The sequence below is a fragment of the Fulmarus glacialis genome, unplaced genomic scaffold, assembly GCF_000690835.1.
Source record: "Fulmarus glacialis isolate BGI_N327 unplaced genomic scaffold, ASM69083v1 scaffold7815, whole genome shotgun sequence".
NCBI lineage: Eukaryota > Metazoa > Chordata > Aves > Procellariiformes > Procellariidae > Fulmarus > Fulmarus glacialis.
Genome location: NW_009211095.1, coordinates 51,375 through 61,621, shown reverse-complemented (window position 1 = coordinate 61,621; position 10,247 = coordinate 51,375). Strand labels below are relative to the sequence as shown.

Genomic DNA, 10,247 nt, shown 5'->3' with positions numbered 1-10,247 from the left:
GGCAAAACCCAGCTATGGCCATTATGGGGCAGGGAGATAAGTCTGTGACACTACCTAAAAGACAGCCAATGACTTCAACTTGCTACAGAGGACATCATAACTAAGCAGTCTTTGCAGGCTGGTGTCACCAGCCAGCCTGTGTGTTGTCTCCCCCCTTACTAAGTACAGCTATAGACGGACAGCTTCTATTCCCAGGTGAATGGAAGAACTTTTTTTTGGAGCAGGAGATAACTGTTCAATCTCCTGCTACAAAAATACCCAAAGAGCAATACTTCCAATAGAGATCATTTAGATCAGCCCAGAGATCACCTGACGGACACCGACTTTGTTCGTTCAGAGACTCCTCTGCTGTATGAACCACTGCAGAATTGAGCTTTGGCACGGGATCACAGATCTGGAAAGAGGCCTAGAGCACCGGACCACTTTCTGTCTTCAAGAGACAGGAGCACGGAACGCTCTTGCTCTGTTCACTGTCTGAAATGCACCCTTTTGCAACTGAAGACTCCAGCGCGTCTCTCTTGCCAGTTACAGCTCTTTTCCATCCATCAAAACAAAGTGCACTTGATCAGTCAAAAACCACACTTTTGAAGCAGATCAGCCAGAAGATTCTCACTCAATGCTAGTTAAGACTCCTTTCATACGCCACTTTTGTTTGGTAAATAAAGAAGAGAAATCACAAAGGTAGAAGTAACCCCCAAAAAATCCATCTGATGATGCCCAGCATCCAGGCAGGCAGACAAGATGTGTTCCCAGGCCTGTGACAGATGGAGCAGCCCACAGGAGGACCACAGTGATACTGCAATAGAGGCCAACCTGGACAAGTTCAAAGAGGACAAACCTTTAGCAATGCACCAGAAGAGCTTTAAGGTTGGGGGCGGAGTGGGAGGATGGCACACAATCAAAACCAAACCACGTCCCCAGACAACTCCTTCCCCCAGAACACACAAAAAGCCAACTACAGCATTATGTGTTCTGCAGAAAAAAAAAAAAAAATTAACAACATGAGAATTAAACAAGCCAACACAGTGCAGGCAAGAAGAAAAGCATCAGAAAGTTTCTGTCACTGAAGTACATGACAGGATTTGTTAAGAGAAAACTCAAATGATAAACTGACTCGAGTGGGGTGTGGAATTCAAAAAAACATTCAACTCTCATGCCCAAGAACAGAAATTTGTCAAGCAACGTGGGCTGGCGGCACTACAACTGGCGTTTGGTCATTCCGACATGTCAAGTTAGAAAAAACACGACACCGGATGCTGCAATATGAAGTGCCTGAATGATGGAACTATAAGCTCTCTGCCAAAAATAAAATAAAATGATAAATCTATTTTCAGCCCGGGAGCTACTCTGAGTTTACAGAACAGGTTCACCAGCCAAAAAAGCATGGCAAAATGACAAAAAACAAGGCAGCAGGGCAAGCTTTCTTCTACATGATGGGAATTATGATGGATTAGATTCAAAACAGGAGGAAGTTGGATGCTCAAGTCAATATGCTATGATGAAAATTAAACTGAAAATACAACTTGGCATGACCAGCATATTTATGAAAACAAAGTAACACAAAACATTTGTGGTAACCCTTCAGTAACCCCAGGGCATCACTTCCTCTGCCCACCTACTAGCATCCATTATGTTCCTAATGTATTACACAGCAATATTTCACTTACCAGGAAGAAGAAATAAAGGACATTATGAGAAGGTGCTCTCATAGAGTTTAAATCAAGGAAGGAATTCCAAATAAGCTTTCTGAGCTTGAAGCTACATTATGATATCACATTAATCTACATACCAAGTTAAAACACAGCTTACATTAATATTTGTTTAAAGGCATATGCTCTTCCACTTTTGTTTTTAAGACCACCTTAATCAAAAGTTTTAAAAGATGACAGTCTGTTCGTGTGAGGTAATTCATTTCCCTAACTTCTGGTTCACAGAAACAAAATCATGGTTAACAGAAGAATGAGACAACAAAGGGCAGTGACAAGAAAAGAAAGGAAACATTTAAGTATGTGGACAAATGGTCATTCTCAGGGATTTAGACACCTAACTGATTAAGTCCAACTTGCCAGAAATAATATCCTTCTTTTTCAAATACAATATGGAAGAAAGGCCATTTCAAGAATGTTTGCATTCCATCTAAACTACACCATCCTCCTTCCCATTCGCTCCAGTCTAAGTTGTCTAGAGGCAGAAGAGAGGGAGAAAAGCCAGGTGGTAGGAGGACATGGGATCCAAATTTGGCAAAGGACCCAGACACACCTTACTGCCTAGTGGAGACACAGCTTATACTTTGTCACAACAAAGCTTCCTCTTCAGACACAGCAACTCAGAGAAAGAGAAGAGGAAGAGGTCAAAACAAGACACACTGAGCTCATCTAAAGATCACTGCTGCAAAAAGAGGTATTTTCTCCTCCATCCAAGACATTCATTCCTTTTCACAGCCAAGTACTCCCAGCAGAGTGAAACTTGTCTAAGCCCTCAGTAGCAATTCAAATTACTAACTTGGCAGAAAACAAGCAAATTTGGATTAGCAAGTTGTGTTAGCTCACCATGTGGTCAGACAAAATCAGAACACAGGCAAGGAAAAGGACACAACTGAGGTTAGGAATAGGAACTACACTTTCAGTGGAGTTTCAACACTACAAAATTGTTAGGACAATTCAAATGTGATATGGTCACCTTCTTTCTTACACCCCCAAGTGCTGAAGTATAAGCTGAAAAATATCCAGCTACCACTTCAGCCTAACCTATGAAAGGAACACAGGTGTCTTCATCCCCTTCCTTCTGTGCTTCATGCTTCCTGTGGTACAGTATATGGTACAGTACAGGCATTGAGGCTATTTTTTTTAATTCAGATTGCTCTTCCTGCACGCCCCTCCCAGCACATTTTGACAACCACCATTGTTTAGGACAGCAGAATACCAAGCACAAGCGTTCTTACCTGCACGCCCCTCCCAGCACATTTTGACAACCACCATTGTTTAGGACAGCAGAACACCAAGCACAAGCATTCTTATACAGCGTCCTTCATCCAAGTCACTTATCCCCTTCTCCACTGTTCCATCACAACATAAGCTCCCTTCATTTTTCTCTTACTTTAAGAAAAGACTTAAAATTCATGCCTCCAAAACAAAAAACACGACTTCCTCTACCACTTCCCCACTGGTATGCAATTGCATCATGGAAATTCATAAATTGTTTCCAAACTATGTCAAAATTCCTACCTCTGCAAATGTGTCGTAGGGCCAACCTCTATCTGCACAAGCAATCAATGCATTATCCAAACATCTATTACTGTACTGCTGTAGCAACTATCCATAGAGTGAGTGGAACAAAAATTATCACAAACAACATACACAAGTAAAATAATAAAAAATATTTGCTTGTTAGAATTTTACAGTATCTGGTATGCATAGTACTTACTTGGTGCATTCTTCTAAAGACTGTATAAGCATTTGCTGGAAAGAACTTATTTCTTCCAGGTTTCCCATTAAGTATGAAGTATTTGCTGAGTTTAACCTGAAGCCAGAGTAAATAAAAAGTGTTTAGGTTTGCAGTTATTGACTAATCGTACTTTAATAAAACCTACAATCTTAAAAGAAAATGCTTACTGATCCTTAGATCAAGGACCAGACTGTTTTAGTCAGCAAGCAAACTGAATAAAAGCAAGCCCTGCCTCAAGAATCTCACAGTCCACACAAGAAAATGCACATTGACATTGAAATTGAAATTTTGACCATGTAAAGCCCCCCCAACACACGAGAGATCTCAAGCTTAATTTAAAAACAAAACAAAAACTCACATACTTTTCACTGGCTTGCAATGGTCGCAGGTAGTTTGAAAGCATTGTTTGTAGCTCCTTAGCATATTCATTTTCTGTTTCTAATATATTTTGTAGCACCTACAATAAATGACAGTTGCTAATTGGTATTTTGGAAGAGATACTTCAAAATGTTCAAATCAATACTAGTTTTAAAGCATACTAAAATTTACTTAGCACTAAGAAAATTTAAATGAGTGTTCCTACATTAAAAAATTAAGTATCAGCAAGAAAGCATTGAATACTATACATCTATGAAATTCACAGGAAAAACACCACCACATGCACACATGATGAGCCATCCTTTAGCCATACACAAAAAAAGTGGCTAACAGGAATTTCACTACACTTAAAACTTTTACTGTAAAATTTGAGAGCTACATAGAGTGCTCTTCCAAAGCTAGGGGTTATTATTCCTCTTATGTACTTCAGAACAGTCAAAGATAATCAAAGGTTGGTAAAGCACAACAGAAGTTGTAAGAGAAATGAACAATTAGTGTTGTCTTCTCTGTCTCAATTACAACACATTACAACTGATCTTGCTAGCAAAGTGTTTACTTACTCAGATGCACTGTTCTATCTAGAAGATCTGAATATCAACAGTTTTATAAATATCAAGTAATTGACAACTTTACTTAACAATATGATTAGCATTATTGTATTCTTTTTAAATGGGGCTGCCTACCCTTCCACTGGGAGTGCAGTAATATACACCACCATGAGAAAATTACCACAGATTCTGATGCAAAGCCAAGAATTTATAAAATACAGCACACACTTGTTTTTTGGCTGAATATAAGTCAAGCAACTGGGATACTCCCAAATATGTAGAAGAACACATTTCACTGGGCCATCTCCCGGGATTCTGCTTTAGGATATCCTCCAATATATTCACACTGAGTTCTGCTGTGCTTCTAGCGGGCAAGCTATTTTTTGCCTCCAAAAAGTTAATGATTTAGCAAGAGAATCATCAGAATTAAATGCAGTTCAATGAACATAGCTGAGCTTTGAAGAACTTTTGCTGTTCACTGGTCATAAGCCACATCACAAACTTTCTCATTTTGCTACATGCCATATTTGTCAAGCCTACAGTAATATCTCATTTCAACATTTATAGTAACGACTGTAATTGAGTGCATTATTCACTGTTGTAGTCAATACTCTTTCTTAGGAAATAAAAAAAGCCATTCATTCCTAAACGCAAACCTGATGAAATAACTTTAAATAGTTAGTATGTCAATGAAGAATTCACTGTTCCTTTCATTGGTGTCATTGATTCTGCTTATTCCTTGAATGCTTCTATTCATTTGGAGAGAGAGAGAGACCACTTTGAGTTCAATCTTTTGTTGGAAATTTGAATCCTGAACTGAAGATTAAAATGTCTCCATTCTCTGCTAAACACTATGACAGAAGAATGTCACAGGGAAAGTTACGGCTACCAACTAGAAAACTACAGCATAAAGTAGTGGGCACACAAATTTTTAAAAAGCTAAGGTTTTTTTGACCACTTAGACTAGGGAAAAAAAAAAGAAAGAAAAAAAAAATTCCATTGATCACAGCACTAATTAAACCCCACATTCTTTTACACATATATAATGTCAGTCAATTGTTAAAATGGAAATGTAAAAGTAGTTAGGATCCATGAGGTTCAAAACTAAATGCAAGATCCAATATGGCTTTTCCTACAAAAATCTCCCAGCCCAAAGACATTACACAGCCATTAGTAGGGAAAAGGAGGCTGAAAGCCAAGGACAAAACCCACAGTGTCCTGATGAAGCACTGAACAGCATTAAAAGACATTCAAAGATAAAAATCAACAAATTCGCTAGAGATCTTGAAAGGCTGCACCACTGCTCCACTTTCTCGAAGAGTATTTCCATTCTTTGCTATAAACAGCTGTCTGAAAAGCTTGAAGTAAAAGTAGTTTCATGTTGGACACAACTCCATTGTTTTCCTGTGCTGGTTTGAATTTTTATTTGAGGATTTTCTTTGCAATACGGAGAATATGGGATTGGAGGAAAAAGACTTAAAGGAGGAAAATAAAAAAGAATGGGAAAGCTTAAAAACCAGAATTAGCAACCTGATAAATTACTGGAACAAGGAAAATAAATGCAACTGTAAATAAAACTATGCTACAAAACCTATGCAGAGTACTAGATACACTTATACTGTTTTATGTTATTCTAGTAGTTCACAGTTACACAATACTTTAGATATACACACAGTTTCAAACACTTCACAAACACATCTCTAAAACATCAGTTCTGTGAAATCTTGCATCCTTCCAGCTTGACTTACCTACCTCACGGAGAAGCTATGAGAATTAAATGCTTGGACTGCGCTTTGAAGCGATAAGTAGTCAGTATTGCAACTCAGCATTTTGGCACCAGAGCACCCTTACATTCCTCATATCCACATCTCGCCCGCAAGCTCTAATAATCACCTTTCTTCCCCTTCCTGCTTTCTGCGCGTTCTGGCTGCTGCAAGACCCCATGAGACCTTGAAGACCTTGTTTCCACAACTCCACCACAACATTTGCACAGATAAGACCGGGTACCAAAAGAGCAGCATTGAAGTGGCAGCTTTTGCAATCCGTAACACTGATGAATGGCAGGCACAGACAACTGAGCTCATACAGCACAAGCTCTCTCAATCACACGGCATGGAAAATTCAAGCATGGTTAACAATTCTGGCACACAAAACCCCAGCCATCTCCCTAAGGCAAAAACCACCACCCAAAAATGGATTTTAAATGACCTACATGAAGCTGACTCCCCTCCAAATCAGAGGAAGAAAAGGCAGATTTCACGGCTACGCTTGGGCATGATCCTGCAGCACATTCCCATTTTATGGGAGTAGTATGGCACTCAACCGAAATATCATGTATTTCAGCAAAATGGCGATCAGTGTCTAATTTTCCTGGATCATGAGAATTTGAGAGGTGAACCCCTTAAAACAGGCCCTCAAGAGGGACAATGTAAAGCACCATACAAGTATACCATATCTCAAGGGTCCTCAAAAACTTTTATGAACTTCAGTAAAGACAAACTCTTGACCCAACTTCAAAAGTGTGGCCTCAAAAGGAGTGCTTATTTTCCATCACTTCTCAAACACTTAAATGAAAAATGAGGTCATCCAAATACTCATACTACAGAGAAAATTGCCCATTTCTTGACTTGCTTTTATAACAGCTACTTAATCTCATGGCAATTGTCCTGTAAGCGGAGATAACCTGATTTTATTTTGGACACAAAGTTTTAAATTCTCAAGGGATTAACAAGTACAAATAAAACTCAGAGTAACGCCTGCTCTGTCTTCAGGGAATAACCTGCCGTAATATGCCCATTTCTTCAGTAACAGGTTACTAAATTACTTCTACATGAAAATGCTTCGTGCTTGATCATAAGTCTGGTTCATATTACACACTGTTGTAGACTTGTACCATTTTATGGAGGACAAGACCTTGTAGCACTAGTCATTCTCTACTAACCTGCATAGCTGAGCCAGGCAAAATATAAGCATAAACCAAACGTGCTCTGTCTTCTCAGCAACACCTAGTGCAAGGTGCAGCTAATAAGGCACACTGAGATTAGAAGGTATGCGATTTGTGTTATGAACTTCAGATGGAGCTCTGTGAATCCATGAAAATAAGGAACACGTTTACAAGCGGGTGAAGAACAGAGGAAAGTGGTGAAAGTAGTCTCGACTTTATATTAAGCACCTTTCCCTTAGCCTATCCCAGCCCTTCTCCCAGAAAGGGAGATTAGCAGAGCCTCTTCTACCACTTCCTGAACTTCCTCTGAACTGCCCTTTGATTTTGTCCTCAGTCCAATGAATGTACCCACAGGTGCTGCCTGCACCTGCACAAATCCTTCCCTAGGAGAAACAGCAATAAATAATCATGAGGTTTACAGGGTCTCAGCACATACCCATATGGTGGAAATCAGCCACAACTTAAAAATAGCAAGCAGTCCCAGAGTACCAGCCTCAAATCATGCTTGGTTGTCAAGAGAGCCTTTAACACAGATTTTAATGCTTATGCTTTAACTCGGGCTACATCCCTTTAGCTACCAGTTGCCAAAGGTTTCTTTGGAACTGTTCTGTTTTTACCTTAGTATAGGCTCCATTTTGTTACCAGTGCAGACTGATGGTAAGACTTCTAGCACAGGGAAGTCCCGTGTCTGCAGCTTACATATTAAGACAGAACAAAAACTCAACTTACAGGTTAAACTGCTTTCACTTCAGTGAATGGGTTTGCCGTTTGTCTTATCTACATGTAAAAATCATTACATATTTAATAATTATTAAAAATAATTATTTTATAGTTATATTGCCATCGGAAGCACTTGGTATTTTTCAAGAAAAATCTAAATGCTAGCTAGTCTAATATAGGTTTTAAGCACAGCAGTAAAGTTTTACTTCTCTGAAAAAAGTGCACGCTACAGCACAGCCTCTCATTCTTTAAACAAAAAGAATAAAATGGTGAGCTTAAAAAAAAGTGGGGGTATATATTCCACATGCCACACTGTGAAAAAATGTGAAAGCAAGACAATTATCCAATTCACTGCAGACAGATTTAAGAACAGCACTGTAGGGCCAGTGCTCTAATTTACTATATATATATTATTATGACCTGGTCATTCCCCCCTCCCCCACAATTTATCATCAACAGTTAATAAATAGCTAGCAGTCAAAACAGTGGGAATCTTATTACATCAGTTTAGTGCACTAAGAAATTGCACCTGACCAAGACGAAAAATAACCTAATTCCAAGAGTAGGCATGATGGTCACCAGTTTCACTTCCTCCCCCTCCCCCCAAATTAAACTACTTTAAAAGCCAGCTATGGCTATCTATTTCCCAAACTATATAGTAGCTTGAGTCTCCATGGTTATGGCAATAGGTTATCCAGGAAACAATTATAAAAAGCACACAAGCCAAAGGTGGTATTTCAAAATTGCATGGCCTTTTATAACTTAGCCACCTTAACTATGGTTTTACACAAATTCAAACATTTACTTCCTATTATTTTCACTGAAATAATGGCCTGTATTACTCTTACAAAGTCAAATATGCAACCACAAAATTCAATTCATTTTGGACACAGTCAAACTGGAGCTTTAGTTAAGCCCAAATTAACCAGCTGCAACTCTTACTTTTCATTATATTAAGCCATGTATTACTTTTCATTATATATGAGGCATGTATTTACCACTGACTTTAAACAAAACAAACAAAAAAAACCCCACCAAAACAAACCCCACCAAAACCAAAACCAATCCAAATCTAAAGGACTAGTGTTCGAGAGCTGCCAATTTATTTTGATTAAAAAGTCAACACAGATATAGATTAACCTTAAGTAAGAGCAGTATTCTGCCTAGTGAAGGAACTAAATTCTCTCTTTGCTGCATTCAATTTACTTGTATTGAAAAATACAGGTTTTAACATCAAAACAATAGAGAAGACATATTTGCTACTACACACTACAGTGACTTTGGAAAAAAAAACCTATAAAGAGATATAGTAAAAAATAAAAATAAAAAGGAAAACTATCTGATATTTTGTTGCTGAATGTACCACAGTAAGATCATTACTTCCTGCAGTTTGAAGGAAGGTGTGCCCGCACAGGTACTTTCCACTGTGACTAGCAGGTGTGGGATGCAATAGCCAAAGAATTGCAGCCCTCCCTTTACCATGGAATTACGGCTACCGATAGAGGCACTAGGCAAGCCAGGGGGAGGAGCAGGAGGTTGCTTCATTGTTTTCAATTAGGGGACTATATGCAAAACTGCTTTGTTCTTCCTGGTGGCTGGTGTTATTCATGCCACAACCGCAGAAGATGAAAGCATAAAACAATGCGTTATGATCTCGGCTAAAGACTGACAATTAAAATGAAAAACAATGACAGCCTGCTTCAAAGAAAAGGGAAAGAAACCTTGTGTTCTGGTTTTACACCAGCAGGGAGCAATGGTTAACAAAAACAGTAAGGTGCTTTTTGCTTCCCAATGTATCTGTCGTTAGTAAATAAAGGATTCTCAAAATGGCTACAACAACACGTTTAAGACAGAGTTTGGTATGTTTCTTACATGCATCTACTAAAGAAGTCTGAGTACTAGGTTAAGAATTGCAGGGGGTGTGTTAAAGGCTGACTCTGGCTACACCGCTTTTGCTGTGAAATCTATCCATTAGTGTAAGGGAGAGGTTCCCGAAGTTAATAATTGAGTTGATTTATAAGCATGAATACGAAGAAGACAAATTCATTCAAAATGTTCAATCTCTTGTTCAACAAAAACGACAAAAATATTCTTAATCATTTTAACACAGCAGAATTTCATTAATTCATAGACATTGGGGAAGACATTGCATATTTGGGGGATGGGGGAGAAAAGGGAAATTAACAACTAGCAAAGCAAATAGAATGAGCACA

General features: G+C 38.7%; 1 protein-coding gene across 1 annotated transcript in view; it reads right to left on the bottom strand.

Annotated features, from left to right (window-relative positions):
* The window catches only part of ARHGEF7 (Rho guanine nucleotide exchange factor (GEF) 7), a 76,314-nt gene that overhangs the window by 47,014 nt on the left and 19,053 nt on the right, over positions 1-10,247 (bottom strand). Inside the window, exons 6-7 of the mRNA XM_009577396.1 lie at positions 3,807-3,901; positions 3,424-3,519 (exon numbers count right to left, since the gene is read on the bottom strand). Of these exons, the coding sequence (XP_009575691.1) occupies positions 3,424-3,519; positions 3,807-3,901 (191 nt within the window). The remainder of the gene's footprint in view (positions 1-3,423; positions 3,520-3,806; positions 3,902-10,247) is intronic.